This window comes from Guillardia theta (genome assembly GCF_000315625.1).
Source record: "Guillardia theta CCMP2712 unplaced genomic scaffold GUITHscaffold_92, whole genome shotgun sequence".
Taxonomy (NCBI): Eukaryota; class Cryptophyceae; order Pyrenomonadales; family Geminigeraceae; genus Guillardia; species Guillardia theta.
In genome coordinates, this window is record NW_005434582.1 from 214,717 (window position 1) to 231,916 (window position 17,200).

A 17,200-nucleotide genomic window follows, 5' to 3' on the forward strand; every position below is an offset into this window, starting at 1 on the left:
AAGGAATATTGTTAGCAGGGAATAAGGATGGGGTGAGAAGGGCGAAGGAAGCGAACGGGAGAAGGATGGGATGGGAGGCATGGGAGAAGGGAGAAGGGGAGGGAGAAGGGGAGGGAGGGAGAAGGGGAGGGACCTGGGCCTCGAACTTGGACTTGAGGTTCTCAAACTTCCTGTTGAGGGAGTCGAGGTCGCGCATCTTCTTCTCTATGTCGTCGTTCCTCCTCCTTATCTCCACCTCGTACTTGGCAACCAGCTGCTCCTTTCTCTTCAGCTCCTCGTCGATCTCCTTGATCGTCGACTTGAGCTGGTCGTTGTGCGCCATCGTGTTCAGCGCGTCGACCCTGATCCTTGCGAGCTCGTTCCTCACTTGCGCCGCCTCGTTCTCCTTGGCATGCATCTGCGCCTGCATCCCCTGCGTCTGCTTGTCGATGCTCTGCGCGGCCTTCTGCAGGGTCGTCTGCTCCGCGATGGACTGGAGGATCCCTTGCTCGATCTTCTGCGTCTCATTGGACGTGCTGGCGATCATCTTGTCCATCTTGGCGATCTCCTCCGTGACGACCTTCTTCTCGCTCTCAACCTGTGCAAGCTCTCCTTCCGACTGCTCCAGAGACTTCTGAAGGATGCTGAACTGCTCCTGCAGCCTGTTCCTCTCTGCCACCACTTGCTCCACCTGCCTCTCCAGGAAGGCCGCGCTGTTGCGGATCTTGTTGAGGATGGAGGAGAGGTATTCGTTGCGATCCTGCTCCTTCTTGATCGACTGCTTGAAGGAGCTGATCTCTCCCACGACCGCCATCTCCTGCTGCTGCACTTCCTTCAGAACCTTCTCCGCTCCTTGCAGGTGCTCGTCCCTCCTCTGGACGGCGAGCAGCGAGCTCTTCCACTGCTGGATCAGCTGCTTCTTCTCGAAGCGGATCTTCTCCATCTCATCATTCGCCTCTCCCAGCACCCTCTTCGCTGCCTCCGTCTCCTCCTTCTGCGCCGCAAGCTGGGAGGAGAACATCTGCAGCTTGTCCTCCAGCACCTTTGTGCTCTTCATCAGGTCGTCGATCAGCAGGTCTTGATGCTTCTTCTCCTGCTCCAAGTTCGACACCTGCTCCTCCGCCTTGTACGTCGCTCGGCGCGTGATGGCAATCTCGCTCTTCATCTGCTGGTTGTACTGCTCCACCTGCTGAAGCGTCGCGTTGAGCTTGTCCAACTCGATCTGGAACTTGTTCATCCTCTTCGTCTGGTCTGCGATCTCCGCCTGCTTCTTGTCATAGTCCTTGCTGATTGTCTTCGCCTGATCTTCCGCCTGCTCCCGCACCCGCCGCACGTTGTTGAAGCTCTCGTGCGCCTTCTCCAGCATGATCTGCATCCGCGCAAGCTGCTGCTGCACCCCGTACAGCTCCACACCGACGTCCTCCTTCTGCCTCACTAGCCGCCTCAGCTCTTCGTCCTTCTCTCGCAGGTCCTCGGTCACTTTCCTCTGCTGATCTTCCAGCTGCTTTGTGAGGGCAGCACGGATCCTTGCGAACAGGGGGTTCGATGGATCCAGCTCCTCCTCCTCCCCTTCATCATATCCCGCTTCCTCCCTCCCACCGTCCTCGTCCTCGTCCTCGCCCTCGTCAAACTCTTGTCCCTCCTGAGACAGCAAGGGCTCCCCTCCTTCATCTCCCTCCTCTCCCTCGTCTCGAATCTCGCCCTCACCCTCGTCAAGCGGGTCGATGCCTTCCGGGTCCTCGTCGAAGTCTGCCCCGTCCACCGGCTCATCGGCAACCTCGCCATCGCCCTCGAGATCCTCCTCGTTGAAACCTGCTCACACGGCATGAGCAAGAGCCCCACGGCAGCAGACGGTCAAAAGTTCAGGTGACAATCATCGAACAATTCTCATCGAGCTGCTCTCATCGAACAACTTTCATCATGCCATTCATCACACGTGGGATCAGATACACGAGAACACTAACTCTACACTCTGCAGCAACATCATACGCAGCTTCACCTTCTCCAGCCGTTGGACTTCCACCTTGGAACTCAATGCTGGGCTCGCCTCCAATGTTCTCATCACTCTCTCGCTCCAGCCCTGATCCCTCCCCTGCTGGTTGCAAGATGCCTTCCCCTCCCCCCCCTCCTCGCCCCCTTCCTCCTCGACACTGGCTCCTGCGCCTTCACCTTCCCCTTCGCCATAATCCTCTTGCTCTCCTTCTCCTGCAGACATTGCTCCCTCCCCTCGGTCTCAGCTGCCATCACCGCGTGAGGAGGAAGCCTTTCATAGCTCCATGGCTTACCTGTTGCCGCGCCCTCCGCCAGAGTGTCCGCTCCATCATCTCCAGCTTCGCCCCCATGATCGTCATCCGCAGATTGATCCACATCCTGCGAGTCTCCTCCTTCCCCAGCGCCCGCATCTCCTGCTCCAGTCTCCTCCTCACCCCCTGTCCCTGCATCGTGATCCCCCTCTGTACCTCCTTCAGCTCCTTCGGCTCCATGTGCATCTCCAGCATCCTCTCCCGCACCATCCCCTGCACCCTCTCCCTCTCCCTCTCCCTCTCCCGCGCCCTCTCCCGCGCCCTCTCCTCCGAACTCTCCCGCACCTTCTCCTTCGATACCTCCACCTATCGTCTCTCCGTCCCTCTCCCCTCCTCCTTCCTCTCCCCCTCCGCCTGCTCCTGCCCCCCCTGCCGCATCGTCCGCCATTTTCCGTTGACGAGCCGCTCACAGTCGTTGCTCCGGTCTCCCAACATCCGCAGAATTCTATCTTGAAGGCCCGGAGCTGCGTTTGTATGGCGTTGCAGACGTGAGGGTATGGGGACATGAGGGGTACTTTAGTAGTCAAATACAGGGGTACTGATTTCACAGTAGGGGTACCTCGATTGGAAGGCAGCCATTTCCCTACACGGGTACTGGGGAAAAAAGGAGAAGGAGGGGGTGGGGGTTCAGGGAACATTCCGTGCTCCAACTGCAGTCCTGAAGGCGTCGTAGGTGGTGAGAAGAGGAAAAATGAGAGGGAGGGGGGGAGGTGGCGAGGGAATGGACAGAGGAGATGAGGAGCGAAGGGATGGGAAGACAAGAGAAGGAACGAGGGGAAAAGGGATCAAACAAGAAGGCATAAGGGGGGGAGGAACGAGGAAAGGTAGAAAGTTTTGTTTGTGATTTCCTCTAGTCCTCAATTCTCAGCGGCTACCTGAACCTCTGATCACCTCAAGCTAGGGTTCTCCTCTTCGTGTCCCTTTGTGCACATGTTAGCTGGTCTATGAATAAAAAAGCAAGCATAAAGTGTTAAGTCTTGCAGAGAGCTGGGTCGCTGACTTTTTGCGATGTTACACTTTTTGGCATCCAACAAACTTTGTGCTGAAAACAAAATCACTGATATCATGCCAAAAACGCAGTAGTAGTGGCTTGATGTAGTAGAGCAAACTTTCGCATTCGAGCATGATCTAAAATACCTGATTGAAAGGGAAATTGAGTCGTGAACCTGTTAGTTTCAAGCTGTATAACCGATTGCTTTTGCAGCAACCATGGCGCCAGTGGACTTGAACTTGGTCGGGCAATACTACGCCATTATAAGCCGAGCTATGACTGAGGGAACAAAGATTGCTGTCGAAAATGCTGTTAGGATGGTGACGATGGGTACAAACTTGAAATTCTTTCGTTGAGTAGACGGGGGACCTGACACACAGTCATGTGCAGGACTTGATGGTGATCTCATCGCCAAAGTTCTCTCATGGGTCATCACAAGAGTCATCAAGAGTGTCGTCGACATCAAGACCAAGGCGCTCACCGTTGCTCTGCGGTGTGAGTACCTGCAGCGTCACAAGAGCGTGAAGAGAGCTTGGAACCTGATCAACAAGTGCAGCACATGCAAGTGCATCGGGCACAACAAACAGGCAAGTTGCACTGCGGCAAGTCTCCGACTGTGATCGGGACGCCATGCCTCGTGGTCTGAGGTGCTGACCTGTGTGTTTCATCAGAATCATCCCCCGAAGATGAACGATCTGCTCAAGTCGCTGGGGATGATCGATACTGTGATGAAGCAGATTGAAACTTTGGTCACTTCCGATGGCGATACGTCAGTCCAACTTGACTGATGGCAGACTCGAGGTTTCGACCTCATGAACTGTAGCGCCAGACCGATCCGGGCTGCCATGGCCACTGAGTCATCATCCGGCCTGGCATTTCTATGCCAAATATATTGGAGTCGCGGCGAGAGCTACCGTGCCATAGGACTAGTATCAGCGGGGCTCGGGCGGCTTGGATCTGCTGACATTCTCTTGTTTGTGTGACTTTCTGACGTCCGATCATGTACTATTTCAGAAACTTGGGGAAACGATGGATCGCATGCAAGCCGTGCAAGTGCCAGGCTGGCCGCCCGGCACTGAGCCTGAGTATGACAGTGCCGCTGTGCCAACAAAACTCTCCTAAACCAAACTTGAAACTTAAAGTTGGCAAGCCCGGCCGCTGCCGGCGACCCAAGTTACCCGGTAGTACTATAGGCTCGCGGGCCGCCGACTGCCGGGCGGCACTGCCAGGGCCCGGCCCGGCGGGGCGCGGCGCACTACTAGCCTGAGGCTACTGAGTCACACTGACTGAGCTCCGCCGGGCCGGGCGCCAATTAAGTGCCGCGGCGCCGCCGCCGCACCGGCGTGTGACCGCACCGCGCGCGGCCGCACTCGGCGGAGCCCTCCGTTTGTTGCCGGGCCGGGAGGCTTCAAGTTGACAACAGAACGGTGACCGGGCCGGGCTGCGGCGGCAGCCCCGGCCCCGCGGCCCACTGACCGGCAGGCCGGGCGGGTGCCAAGGCCACCGTGACCGTACTGAGTCACTGTGTGACTAGGTGACGTCGTGATTTTCTATGACAATACCCACCCACCCCTTATTCACCGAAGGTCCATGGTAGAATTAAGGTAGGGGTGGAGGTTGTTCTGCACGAGGAAGACACGGAAAAAAATCATCGGGGGTCATATCCTACCCCCGAATGTACATCAATTACCCCTACTTGCAGTGGTGTTCTAGGGGGTAGTCCATGACACCAAATAGTCGAAATATGCTCCTACTCGTATTGTTCCAACCACACCACTACCCCCAAGTTGACCCCCTGATTGACCCCACCCAGTGAAGAAAGGTTCATGTACCCACCATCGCCATTGGTACAACAACCCCACCGCCGTTTGGCATACCCTACCCCATGCAACCAAAAGAGTACCCCACTTGACAAAAAAGATTGACAACCCCTTTTACCCCTTCGTCAATGATCTGAAAACAGGGGTGTCTTATGACCCTACCCCCTGAACTTAACGAGCAGTCTCTATGACCCCCTTTGACATCCAAATTATTACCCCCCCACCCCCCTGTGATTGCAAGCTTCTTTACCCACCCCAAAATTCTCTGCACGAGCCAGATGCCCTACATGAAGTTTATAACCCAAGGGGGTAGGGTGCACCACTCCTACCCCCTCTAGAAAGGGACAGTGTTTATCAAGTAAATTGTTCAAGATACTATGTATGGTGTTATTTACTATTGCTCCACTTAATAAACTTCATATCTTTGACACCTTTGACGTACCCAATCCTTGAAACCCCCATCGGAAGGTAGAATGTCCTTCAGGACCCCCCCGTTGGTCAACCACCCCATGTTACTCCTACCACCACCCTACCCTGTTTCCCACAAAATACCCCGCCACAAACACCAAAGGACCGAATGAAGTACCCCATCCATTACACCACCCTTTTCAGATTACCCCATTCATGGAATGAGTACCCCCGAAGTTTTGTACCCTACCTCCAATTTCAAAATAAAAAGTTCTTGTATTTCTATTGTAATACCCATGAGAATTGTACCCCTACCCACAAATTTTCATTACCACCCTACAATCAAGACAAGTTCAAGACCCTCTCACCCCTACCCCCCCTTGACCACACCCCACCCTCCAGTAGCTTCCCTGCTCGAGTTTGTCCCGGAGAAAGAGAGCAAACTCATCCCTGAAAAAAAACAATGAAGTACCCCACCCACTTTTTCACCAAGTATCATCGTATAGACTACCCCTTATCAAGAGTATGAGCTCACAACTTGGTCCTTCTTTCTTTCTTTGCTCCCGCCACACGCCATGGCGACCGCGGTATGACAATGTGCCAATCTCCCTTCCCCCCCCCCCGGCATGGCAGGAAACTGGAGACGCAGTCGCGATTGCGATGATTCCTGTGTTTCCTTCAGGCCTCCTTGATGCTCGTGACTTGATCTCATCAGTCTTCATCCTCTCTGAAAGATGCTCCACGTGCAAACATTCACTCCCATCGCCTGTGCACCCGTTTCAATCTCATTTCCCCTCCCTTGTTCATACTTTGTGTCTCATAGTCCTACTATAATGCCTTGAAATCAATGTCAAAAATCTCAATACCCCAGCTTCACCTACCATGTACATTGGCCAGGGTCCCTGCTCAACGATCATGCCCAATCGCTCATTGACCGTTTGAAGTCTTTCTCTTACCTTCGCCCCCATGTTGCGACGAGTCTCTGATGTTGCCGCAGGCACAAGCGCTCTTGCGCCCGACCGTGCAGCACTCCCCAACCTTGGAATCTTTTCGGGATGTGCTGAATCGCCCATCCACCAAGAGGACAGAAGGATTGCAACGTTCGCCCAACGGCTCGTCGGGTGAACACACCATGGCCAGTATTCTTCTATCAAATCTACGGGAAAGCCCTGTGATGGATTCATCCACCACTCCAAGATCAGAGCAAGTGACGAAAACTGATTGTATCAAGGCCAGCGCATGCTTACTCTCGGATTTTGCCTTATACCCGAGAGATTCTCACCAGAAGAAGCTCAAGACTTTTGAGATCTCGGAGTTTCGGATCGGTCAACCCATCATAACTGTGCTAGAAGATCTGAACCCGCCTGAAGCGGCTGAAGAGAATGAAAAGCTTGCGGCAAAGCGCAAGGCTGAGGAGATGGGATTAGACGAGAAAGAATTGTTGGCTGCTGAGATCTTGTCCGCTTCTTTCGGAGGAGGAAGCGATAGCGTTGTTAGCGCAAAGAGCGGCAGGAGCAAGGCGGCGAGAACTGACGGTCGAGGGCATGGTAATGGCTCTCGCAATTCCAACAGGGCGAGCGTCGCATCAGAGGGGGGTGAGAAAGACTCAACTGTGGGGAGGTTGAGCAATCGGCGGCAGTCGTCGAGTGACAGCTCCCCGAGTGCTCCGATCGTAGAGTGGGCCCGCAAGGTTGTTGATTTCTTGGAAGTGAACGGGCAGGACCTGCTTCATGCGATCTGCGCCCATTACAGAATAGAATTCTCGGGAGATATCCGCTCGATCCGAGACTACTCCATCGAGCAACTTGCGCACAATGCAATCTTTAACCCAGCTCTTCCGAAGACTTCTGGACGACTACCAAAGATGCTGAGGGATGTGGACGGGGTGGCGGATTGGAACATGACATTCTTGAAGAACAAAGCAGGTTTGTTTAGGCAGCCTTCGGCCGCAACTGTGATACTGACTGAGTCCTGTCTCAGGAATCTTTCGAGCCGTTCGGGTCACAGCAACACTCCATGGAGATCCATTGTTCCTCGAGTGCAGATGTTGCTCCTACTGCGGTTCTTGCTTCAGTGGTCGCTTCATGAAGCCCAATGCCATGCATCAGCAGGTACGAAGACTCCCGTACTGTTGCCGTCGCTCTTCGCTCACTTTCCATGTGATTCAGGCTGGGGGATGGAAGGAAATCACTGAGAGGACGGCAGCTGGCAAGTATTCCTGGGCAACCTTGAAGGGATGGAGACTCTGCGTCCCCTGCTTCACCCATTGGGCTTCCAACGGCACCAACGTGAATGCCAATAGGCCAAGCATTGAGGATCTTGTCACTGAGCAGAAGCCCGGCAGGACAGAAGGTGTTCTGCGTTGGGAGGTGCGAAGCTGCTTCTGCCCGGTGATCTTACTGACTTGTCGACCTGACAGACCGTCTCTTCTGTAGCGTTCGACCAGAAGTCTGTGGCGGATCCATAGGAATCAGTTTGGAAGCATCTGCTTCTTCCGTCAGGGTGGACACACGGGCTGGTTGAGGGCAGATCATGATGCAGTTTGTTTTTGTCTGCTCCTCCGCAACATGCAAGGAAGGTCACTATAATGACGATCACGCGGAAGGCTGGATGAAGTGAATGGTTAAAAGTGTAAAATTTGTTTTCAGTAATTGTTCGGCATCTTTGAACCAGTGCTGGATTGTTGGAATATGTCAGTAAATCTTATAAGATTGAATAGCATGTTGCTTATTGTGCTAGATTCTACTCCCTCTGCCTTCCAACACCCGCCCCTCCCTGCTGCCACATCGCGATCGCTCATGTGTCGCTGAAGACGACCATCCATGGCTGGATGTACTGACTTGACGGCGCTGCAGGAGAGTCAGGGACGGGGAGACGAAGCAGAGAGGAGGACGCAGAAAGAGAAGCGAGGAAGAGGGAGGGACCGCAGGGAGGGCATGGGAGGAGAGGGCATGGGAGGAGAGGGCAGGAGTAGAAGGGACATGAAGGAAGTCGAAATAGAGAGGAGGAGGAGGAGGACAGGAGACGAGCAGGGGCTACCTGTGAGGTCAGTGCAGCTCTCGATGATTTGTGTAGTGATGCTCCGCAGCCAATCGCAATGCTCCTTGCTCAATTGCGGTGCCTGCATGAGCAAGATGAGAAGAGAAGGAACGGGGAGGAGGCGGAGGAGGAGGAGGAGAAGAAGAAGCAGGATTAGGAGGAGAAGCAGGAGGAGCAGGAGCAGGAGCAGGAGCAGGAGCAGGAGCAGGAGGTTGAGGTGGGAGGCAAGAGGGAGTCAGACTAAAGCAAGAGGTAGAGATGCGTGAGGAGAGGGGATAGGGAAGGCGATGCGAGGGTCTCTATCTTGTCCTCTTCCTTCTTGTCTGACAGGAGCAGGTACCTGGGACTCCTCCGTGACCTTCTTAATGGCTGGGAACTGCTCCTCGATCTGGGCCTTGAAGTTTGCGCCCTTCATGTTGCCGTAGCTCAGCGACTGGTACAGCAGGGCGATCTGGTGGGCCATGTACTTGTGGTTGCTGCTGCTGAGGTCAGCCCGGATCTGGGAGGCCATGGCGAGGGTCTGGTGGAGGAGTGCGATGTGGTTGATGTACTCCTTGAACGTCACCGACTTGTCCGAGCTGGGCTCGAGCTGCAGTCTCTCAGCTAGGGAGGGGAACAGCTCCAGCATCCTCAGCTGATCCAGAGCGTCCCGGAGGGACAAGCTGGGGAACAGCTGGCCGCACTCCTTCTGCAGCTGCATGTAGAGCTGCTCCAACCCCGCTGCACAGACTGTGCGAAGTCCGAGTTGTCGTTCGCCTCTACCAACTGCGCCTCCTTGTCGATCAGGATGCTCATCTGAGCACAGATGCAGCCCACCGAGGTCACGTCGGCCCCGAGCTCCTCCTCCTCCTCCTCCCTCCGGCACAGTGGCTCATCCAGCATCACGTGCGCTGGCTCGTAGCCCCAGTCGAAGAGGTTGGTGCAGGAGACGATCGGGTCCGACTCCGCCAGCCTCGTCCGGATGGCAAACTGCTGGATAGGAGCTGGGCGAGCTGCTTTCGATGCGTACGACATGGCTGGCGAGAAGAGTTCACAGGGCCGTCCGAGCTCACTTGCGAAGCATCCGGTGGGGACGAGCTATGGGACGGGGAGGAGGAACCTAGAAGGAACCTAAGGGTATCAAAAGGTCAGAAGTTGACGTGGTAGTATCCTCCAAGTCTCAAGCACGATCCCTCTTCACCGTTGCTCCATCTCCATGCCATCCTAACACCTCTTGTACCTCTCTCCTCTCCTCATCTCTCTCCTCCCCTGTCGTGTCGTGTCCTGTCCTGTCGTGTCCTGTCCTGTCGTGTCCTGTCCTGTCGTGTCCTGTCCTCCACTCCTCCTCTCCAACCTTCACAGTCTGCTCCATCATGTTCATCATCTAGAATGTTACTGACAGAATATCGTACAAGATCAAAGGTGTAATGATATGAAATTTTCTTCAACCAAGACAAAGAAAGCAATCTGATCATCATAGCGACACGACCATCATCAAAATCATCTCCTTGTCGAACATTCAACAAATTTCCTTCCTTCTTTCCTTCCTGCTTGCCTTCTTGCCTGCCCCTTTCCCTCCCTATCCTTTCCCCCATCTCCACCTTCAGCTCGCTCTCCATATCCAACTGATCCATCACGCATCAAGCAGCTCTCTTGCACAGAGCCTTCTTAACCAATCTCTTCCTCTCAACACACGGGTTCTCTGACTCGATGCCGAAAATCGCTTTCGTCCTCCCGCTCTTCCCCACTACCACGTGCCCCCGCCACAAAATACTTCCATTCTGCTCTCCCTGACCTCAGGCACCTGCCTCTCTCGCACATCCTATTTCTAGACAGCTTTCCTCGTCCCCCGCTGATTCTACTCTCCTCCTCCAACTGCTCCATTTCTTACCCCTCCTGTCTCCATCTTCTGTATTACTTCCCTTGCTTCAACTAAGCTCACCTCTTCGTCGCCTCACAACGTCCTTCGCTCTTTTTCATCTACACTCCTGCTCTCCTGATGTAGCCTGTTTGATTGCTAGCCCAGCGCCTTTTCCTCTCTCCTCCTCCTCCTCCTTTCAGACCCCCATATCTTGCTCTTCCTATCATCCTGCCCCTCCTGCTCCTGCCCCTGCCCCTGCCCCTGCCCCTGCCCATGCCCCTGCCCATGCTCCTGCTCCTGCTCCTGCTCCTGCTCCTGCTCCTGCTCCTGCTCCTGCTCCTGCTCCTGCTCCTGCTCCTGCTCCTGCTCCTGCTCCTGCTCCTGCTCCTGCTCCTGCTCCTGCTCCTGCTCCTGCTCCTGCTCCTGCTCCTGCTCCTGCTGCTCCTGCTGCTCCTCTTCATCCTCACCATCCTCCCTCTCCTCTCTCCGTCTTTCTCCCTCCTCCCTCTCATCTTCTCATCCCCGTGAGCAGGCATCTAGATCCTTCCCTCCGCCTCTTCTCTGCCTCCTCTACTCGCATTTCGCTGCCCTTCTCTCTCTTCAATTGTCAATCATGGGGCGAGCTTGATTTGTCTACACGCGCAGGGACTACTGGTTCCTGATTTTTAACTTAACTTTGAGTAAAGGTTCCGCAGCTCACCTCAGCAAGAATCATAGCAAGGTGACCATGGCAGTAAAAGGTTCACTTACTCAACCAAGTTCCGTATGCGACTTGCGGCCCGCCGTGAAACAAAACACTAGTAACGCCGGGTGACTCGGGCCGGGCCCGACTCCCGGCGCCCGGGGGCCGAGTGAGACTCAGTCAGGCTCGTTAGCCCGAGTCAGTCCAGGCCCGGGACCGAACTTTTTAAACTTTGAAAAGATTAAAACACACTTGGAAAAACTTAAGAAAAAAAAATGGGCTCCGGGCGGGCCCGACACAAATTCAAGAGTCCCGAGTGTAGGAAGACATCCGATGATCAACTACTGGATTCCTGGACAACGTCTGTCCAAAAAGATATGGCCCGGAGGATTTTCCGGTGTTAGGTCCGACAACGATGGGATTCGAACCCACGCAGGGAGACCCTAATGGATTAGCAGTCCATCGCCTTAACCGCTCGGCCACGTTGTCCTGTCACACAGGTTCATTCTATAGTTTATATATTAGTGACAAGGGTGGGTCCTTTGCTGGTGTTTGCGGGGTAGGGGTGTTGGCGGGTTCCGAACTATAGATTAGAACGCTATGAGTTCACAGAGTGCAGAAGTGTGAGGGGAAGAGCGAGAGTAGCGTCTTCTTTGATCTTTCTCTTCACCATGAGAAGCATCATGTGTCTGCCTCGTTGCCATCAGGACCAGCAGCAACCCCAGCTTCTGGACGGGTTGAGCTTGACGGCGAAAGCGACAGACCTTGGGTAATCATTACATTTGTTCATACGCCATCGATCCTGCATATTTGACTTGTCAACCGGCCAACGAAGGTCAAGAGTAAACTGCATGCTCACCGTCTGCATTATGCCGCCAGTATCGTTTACGAACGTTCACAAACCAATTTGAAACCTGCTCCACACATTTCAACTCAACAGCCCCATCGTGTGAACCAAGATACCTGCACTTCTGATACCCCAGCCGCACGGGCCAGCGCCTAGATGACATGAACAATTATTGCACACCCCAACAGACAGGAGGAACGATGCAGGATGAAGGAGGCAGGAGGATCGTCGCGCACGTGTCTGACCTGCTTCTCTGTCTCCGTTGGGTAAGGGTGTGCGGCATGCTGCCTGAACCACGTGCGAAAGATCTCGACAGCCGACTCCGGCAGGTTCGCTCTCCTCCTCTTGTTGGCGCACTCACGCTGGAGCTCCTCGACCTTGCTCCCGTACTGGCAGGGCATCAGTTGATGCACAGCAGACCTCTCGATGATCTCTGTCAGTAGCTGGTCACCTTTCGTTTCACCGTCTCCTTGAGCCCCTGCCCGTCTTTCAGCGACAACACGTGCATGAGAATCCTGAGACCTGGATCTTGTGGCAGAGCTGCGAGCCCTTGAGGAGGGGCTCTGCTACTGCAAAGTCCTCGATAGCGTTGGAGTATTCCGTCAAGAACTTCATGAGGGTCGAATAGAAGAGCTCGACTCTCTTCCTCCCTGTGCATGCATGCTCGTCAGTTTGCCGCATCTCTGCTCCCATGGCGCCAGAAGTCACTCACTGCGGCGAGTCAGGGCAACGAAGGCCCTCAGGGCTTCGGTCAGCAACGGCGATTCCTCATCGCCCTCAAGATAGCCCTGTTACCATGAAGAGCCGTTAGAGCATGTGAGACCAAGTAGAGAGCGCTTTGCTCCACGAACTGTGTTCAGATCCTCGTCTTCGTTCTCGTCCTCCTCGTCGCAGGCGATGTCGTCTTCCGATTTAATGAAGGAACGCAAGAGCATCTCGTACTCCTGCAGCGAGTGTGGGCAACCAGTGAGGAAACCTTGATCATGAAGGGAAACCAACAAAGGCATATCACACTTTGATAGCCACAGGCCATAGATCATGCTTCTCGACTTCTTCCGCGAGCTTCTTCGCCTGATCATCGAGCCCAATGTCGATGTTCTCTGACAAGCTGAGTCAGTCTCCTTCTTTACATTGCGATATCCTCGGATCAGGTGTGGGAGAGACTTACTGAGAGCTTCTGAGAGGGAGTCGAACCCAATTTCATCGCTCTGTGGCTCCTCCAGCACCAGCTCATTGCGCGTTACCACAAAGAACACCTCCTCCGATGCCGCCATTGCCTGAGCTTTCTGTTTGCCCCCTGCCGTCACCACCCCACCTCACTCTATCTCTTCGATCACTAAAAGTACCCCTACTTTCAATAGAATTGATTCCTTATTTACACCGGTGATCATGAAGTATACCCTACCCTTTTCCACTCCATTCCAGATATTGACCACCCCATACGGACCCACCCCGTTATACAAAGTCCTTTGCCCCACCCCCTACCCCCTCAATTCGTCCGTACCCCCAAATTCACAAAAATTCAGTCTACAACTGACCCCTATTTTTGTTATGAAAGTACCCCTATTCAGATAATGTATTGGAATAACCCTACCCACTATCAAGAGATACCCCCCACCCAGACAAATCACGGATTCCACTGATCCACGACTCATAAAGGCATGCAAACATTCCTGTGGTGGGGTAGTCCCGCAATCCCACGGGGGTGGGTATATCTGTACGAGGTTACAGACGACTACAGGGGGTGAGGGTACTATTATTACGGTAAAGGGGTGGGGTGGGGTCAGGGTGTGAACCTGACTATGGCGCGATGGATGCTGGTTGTAGCGACGGCCATGGCCATGGCGACCATGGTGCAAGGAGACAGAGGAACTACTCTCCTGGCTCACCGACATGCCTTCACTCCTCTCAGGTAGAAGAGACCATCGCATGAGAAAGCTGCGATGGCCTCGGTCATAGCAGCGAACACCAGTGTGAACATTTATGACATGGTCTGCCGATACATCACAAACATATCCCTCGTGCGCCAGCTCCTGATATGAAGCACTGATATGATGATTCTGTTTGACAAGTACGACCAGTCGTCCTTCTGACACCTTGTTTCTAGCAGGAGCGGGCAGATCCGCAGGAGAAACATGTGCGCGGTCGCTATCCCTGGTGACTCAGTTGGGGAGGAAGTATTCGTTAGAGGCTTCCAGAACTTTCTTACTCTCTACCAGAATCTCCTGGTTGCCAGAGTGCTGTGAGTCAGAGACGCTCGTACCCATCGATGTTCCTCTTGACGAGTTCGCTGGCAGCCTTTCCTGGTTCCCTTCCGCGCAGTCCATTGGAGCTCTCCAGCCCCTCTACAACGTCTGTGATCCGTAAGGCGTGTAGAGGCATCTATGCATGGTCTGAAGCTGTCTTGAAAGCTATCTCAACACTTTTCGTGGAATCATTCCGCCGATCGGCGGCATTGATCTCTCTCCCATCCTCGCTTTCACCCTTCTCCAAGTGTCAGCCGGTGCCATGGTTTCCCTGGGCGCGGAGACCCCGCGGAGGGTAATTGCTCGTCCTTGCGTGCTCACTGACGAAAGATCTGATCGTCTCTCCAGGGATACGAGGGATGGGCGAGAGTCCCCGAGCAGAAGGTCAACCATTCTGCCGATGGTTGTCAATGTGTCTGACTTGGTGTCTTTCCCGAGCAGGTCGGCATCTGCGAAGCATTTGTCAAGAGGAGGTTCAACTTGTGAGTGAATGAATCAAGATCTTGGTCGATTGCTTGCCAAGTTTGCTTCCCCACTGCCAACCCCCCGACATCCTTCGCTGCCACCGAGTGCGGCAGTCCACCCCGTGACTCGGCGGCAGACGAAGTGAGACTCTAAGGGAAAGAGCATAAGACAACACGATCACTTGTCACGAGACTTGAAATGCCATTGAAAAGCATGTGTCAGAATTTGCTGGACGATGAGCTGACGGCCCGGTGTATTTCGTTCCATACTGCCGCCGGCATCTCATCACTGCCAGTGTGATCAACGCGGCCAGTCAGTCACTCGGATCGCCGCTGCCAGAGCCTCCCGGAGTCCGAGGCTGGGACTCGGTCCACTGCCAGGACTCGGAAGTTGATGGTGGGGAGTCACTGAGCCGCCGCGCGTCACTGCGTTGCTGCAAGTTGGGATCAGTGGGGCGAAGCCTTCAGTCTCCGTACGATGTGACTCGAAGGTAGGCTCTGAAGACCCCGTAGGGGGGCGGACTCCGAACTCGGGGGACCGGGAGCCTGACGGTCCGGGCCCGCCTTTATATATTATGTTGGCCACCTCTGACTGGGGTACTTGCTGGATTATCTAGGGGTGGGGGTGGGGCTGGGGGTGGGGGCCGAGGGGTTTGAGTGTGAGGATCCTGAAGAGGAGGAAGGGGCAAGAACAGGAGTAGGAGCAGGAGCAGGAGCAGGAGCAGGAGCAGGAGCAGGAGCAGGAGCAGGAGCAGGAGCAGGAGCAGGAGCAGGAGCAGGAGCAGGAGCAGGAGCAGGAGCAGGAGCAGGAGCAGGAGCAGGAGAAGGAGCAGGAGAAGGAGCAGGAGCAGGAGCAGGAGGTGTGTCAGGAGAGGAAGGTTCATTGGAAGATGGAAATAATACAAAGAGTCAAACTCCGGGAAGCACAAGAAACTGCGGGGAGAGGGAGAGGATGTACTGCTGCAGTCAAGGGCTGGTGTAGGGTTACATGGTAGAAAAGCGGAGAAGGGAGGACAAATGTGGGAGGGGGCGAAGGGTGAAGCGGATAGGAGTGCGAGGATTGGTAGATGATTCAGAGTACAAGACCTCTGCACATCAATGATGAAACAACACGGATGTGAATGCAGATGAGGGGAGGCTGGGCAGGGAGTTGAGGGTAGAAAGCGAGCAGGTCAGGAGACCCTTGCCGAGGGTCGAGGGAACGAGTGATAGTGTAGTCGATGTGCTCTGGCATAACATAAAAAGCCTCTCGCTGCCTGCGTTGCCGATCTGACTCTAGTCCCTTGCCAGATGTACAGTCGCACCGCCCTCTCCGTCACCTTACTTGCTGCACTGTGCGGCGTGGATGCCTTCATGGCTCCTGTCATGCCTTCCCTGCGATCGGCCACCTCCTCTCGCTCGAGCATCCATGCTCTGAACCACAGACAAGGTTCGCTTCAGCAGGCAAACTTCCTCCTGCGTCCTCGCGTCGCTGCACACAAGGCGACGGCGCTGAGGATGGCAGGATCCGAGTTCGACTATGACGTTATCATCATCGGATGCGGAGTAGGAGGACATGGAGCTGCTCTTCATGCCCGTGGAAAGGTGAGGGAGGAGAAGGAGAGGGAGGAGAGGGAGAGATGGAGCAGAGGGGAAAGAAGGGACAGGCGTAGACGAGGGAGGGAGGGGAGAGAGGAGTGAGGAGAAAAGGAAAATGCGCAGATGAGGGAAGAAAGGGAGGGAGGAGATGATAGGACTGGTGAAGGAGAAGAAATGACATGGGGATATGAAGGGCTTGAAGACGGCGATCTTCACTGGAAGGGACGTCGGAGGAACCTGCGTCAACAGAGGATGTGTTCCTTCGAAGGCCCTGCTGGCTGCCGCAGGACGAGTCAGGGAGATGAGGGACCAGAAGCATCTCGAGGGTTTCGGGATCAAAGTTGAGGGAGAAGTGAAGTACGACCGCGAGAAGGTAAGAGGAGGAGGGAGGGGAAGAGAGGAGATGGAGGAGGAAGGTCAGGGGGGGGGGTAGGGAAGGGGTAACGAGGTTGAAGGGAGATGTATGAGTGCAGGAGGAGGGAGAGAGATAGCTGAGGAGAGGAGGAGGAGGAGGAGGAGGAGGAGGAGGAGGCTCGTGGGGCTGACGCACAGGTGCAGGTGGCGGCTCATGCTGATCAGCTGTCTAAGAACGTCGCCAAGAACTTGGGCAACTCGCTCGAGGCCCTCGGGGTTGACGTCATCCCTGAGGCTGGCCTGCTCGTGGGCCCCAACAAGGTGAGAAGAATCGAGCTCGTCCTCCCTCCCTCCCTCCCTCCCCCTCCCCTCCTCTGCCTCCCTTCCTCTGCCTCTCTCTCCCTCCTGTGCTCTTCTTCACCTCATCTCCTCTCTGGCTCTTCCCCGCCCCCCCTCCTGAAAATCTTTCTCCCCTCCCCTTCCCTCACCCCTCGCTATCACCGACTCTCCTGACGACGCCTGCAGGTCAAGAAGGCTGGAACCGACCAGGTTGTCACCGCAAAGGACATCATCCTTGCTCCTGGCTCCATGTGAGCATTGCTCTCCTCCTCCTCCTCCTCTGATCCCCCGCAGCCCCTTCGTTCCTCCT

The 17,200-nt window shown here is 54.9% G+C and overlaps 7 protein-coding genes and 1 non-coding gene across 8 annotated transcripts in view; 4 read left to right on the forward strand and 4 right to left on the reverse strand.

The window, feature by feature from the left end:
- Positions 1-154: 154 nt before the first annotated feature.
- Positions 155-1,534, reverse strand: GUITHDRAFT_44815 (hypothetical protein; the record flags this gene model as incomplete). The annotated part of the gene is made up of 1 exon (XM_005824622.1): positions 155-1,534. A coding segment is annotated over one exon (1,380 nt), but the record flags the coding sequence as incomplete, so codon positions are not given.
- A 1,957-nt stretch (positions 1,535-3,491) lies between these two features.
- On the forward strand, positions 3,492-4,061 carry GUITHDRAFT_116176 (hypothetical protein; the record flags this gene model as incomplete). The annotated part of the gene is made up of 4 exons (XM_005824623.1): positions 3,492-3,603; positions 3,664-3,768; positions 3,825-3,889; positions 3,945-4,061. The coding sequence occupies 4 exons, from the start codon at positions 3,492-3,494 to the stop codon at positions 4,059-4,061; spliced, it is 399 nt and encodes a 132-aa protein (XP_005824680.1).
- Positions 4,062-6,076: 2,015 nt separating this feature from the next.
- Positions 6,077-7,968, forward strand: GUITHDRAFT_144824 (hypothetical protein; the record flags this gene model as incomplete). Its single annotated transcript, XM_005824624.1, has 5 exons — positions 6,077-6,088; positions 6,499-7,426; positions 7,482-7,612; positions 7,670-7,870; positions 7,921-7,968. 5 exons carry the CDS (start codon positions 6,077-6,079, stop codon positions 7,966-7,968), a joined length of 1,320 nt encoding a protein of 439 aa, XP_005824681.1.
- Positions 7,969-8,297: 329 nt separating this feature from the next.
- GUITHDRAFT_116178 (hypothetical protein) lies at positions 8,298-9,554 on the reverse strand (the record flags this gene model as incomplete). Its single annotated transcript, XM_005824625.1, has 4 exons — positions 8,298-8,350; positions 8,541-8,622; positions 8,881-9,246; positions 9,303-9,554. The coding sequence occupies 4 exons, from the start codon at positions 9,552-9,554 to the stop codon at positions 8,298-8,300; spliced, it is 753 nt and encodes a 250-aa protein (XP_005824682.1).
- A 1,915-nt stretch (positions 9,555-11,469) lies between these two features.
- Positions 11,470-11,551, reverse strand: GUITHDRAFT_t95. The gene has a single exon. It is a non-coding gene; the product is annotated as a tRNA-Ser (tRNA).
- Positions 11,552-11,898: 347 nt separating this feature from the next.
- GUITHDRAFT_77932 (hypothetical protein) lies at positions 11,899-12,310 on the reverse strand (the record flags this gene model as incomplete). The annotated part of the gene is made up of 2 exons (XM_005824626.1): positions 11,899-11,994; positions 12,155-12,310. 2 exons carry the CDS (start codon positions 12,308-12,310, stop codon positions 11,899-11,901), a joined length of 252 nt encoding a protein of 83 aa, XP_005824683.1.
- A 1,387-nt stretch (positions 12,311-13,697) lies between these two features.
- Positions 13,698-14,669, forward strand: GUITHDRAFT_165419 (hypothetical protein). Its single transcript, XM_005824627.1, has 6 exons — positions 13,698-13,821; positions 14,017-14,151; positions 14,207-14,272; positions 14,321-14,450; positions 14,504-14,539; positions 14,597-14,669. Exons 1-6 carry the CDS (start codon positions 13,712-13,714, stop codon positions 14,639-14,641), a joined length of 522 nt encoding a protein of 173 aa, XP_005824684.1. The 5' UTR covers positions 13,698-13,711; the 3' UTR covers positions 14,642-14,669.
- Positions 14,670-16,116: 1,447 nt separating this feature from the next.
- GUITHDRAFT_158568 (hypothetical protein) overlaps positions 16,117-17,200 on the forward strand; it is a gene marked incomplete at both ends in the record, with an annotated part of 5,141 nt that continues 4,057 nt past the window's right edge. Inside the window, 4 exons of the mRNA XM_005824628.1 lie at positions 16,117-16,203; positions 16,391-16,570; positions 16,756-16,872; positions 17,077-17,141. Coding sequence (XP_005824685.1) covers positions 16,117-16,203; positions 16,391-16,570; positions 16,756-16,872; positions 17,077-17,141 — 449 coding nt within the window. The remainder of the gene's footprint in view (positions 16,204-16,390; positions 16,571-16,755; positions 16,873-17,076; positions 17,142-17,200) is intronic.

Excerpts from the sequence above, each read along its gene's own strand:
- GUITHDRAFT_165419 (XM_005824627.1), top strand. The coding sequence starts at position 13,712 with ATGGCGCGATGGATGCTGGTTGTAGCGACGGCCATGGCCATGGCGACC. Across the intron at positions 14,152-14,206 it reads CTCCTGGTTGCCAGAGTGCT|CCTTTCCTGGTTCCCTTCCG; the intron begins GTGAGTCAGAGA and ends GTTCGCTGGCAG. Across the intron at positions 14,540-14,596 it reads CGAGAGTCCCCGAGCAGAAG|GTCGGCATCTGCGAAGCATT; the intron begins GTCAACCATTCT and ends TTTCCCGAGCAG.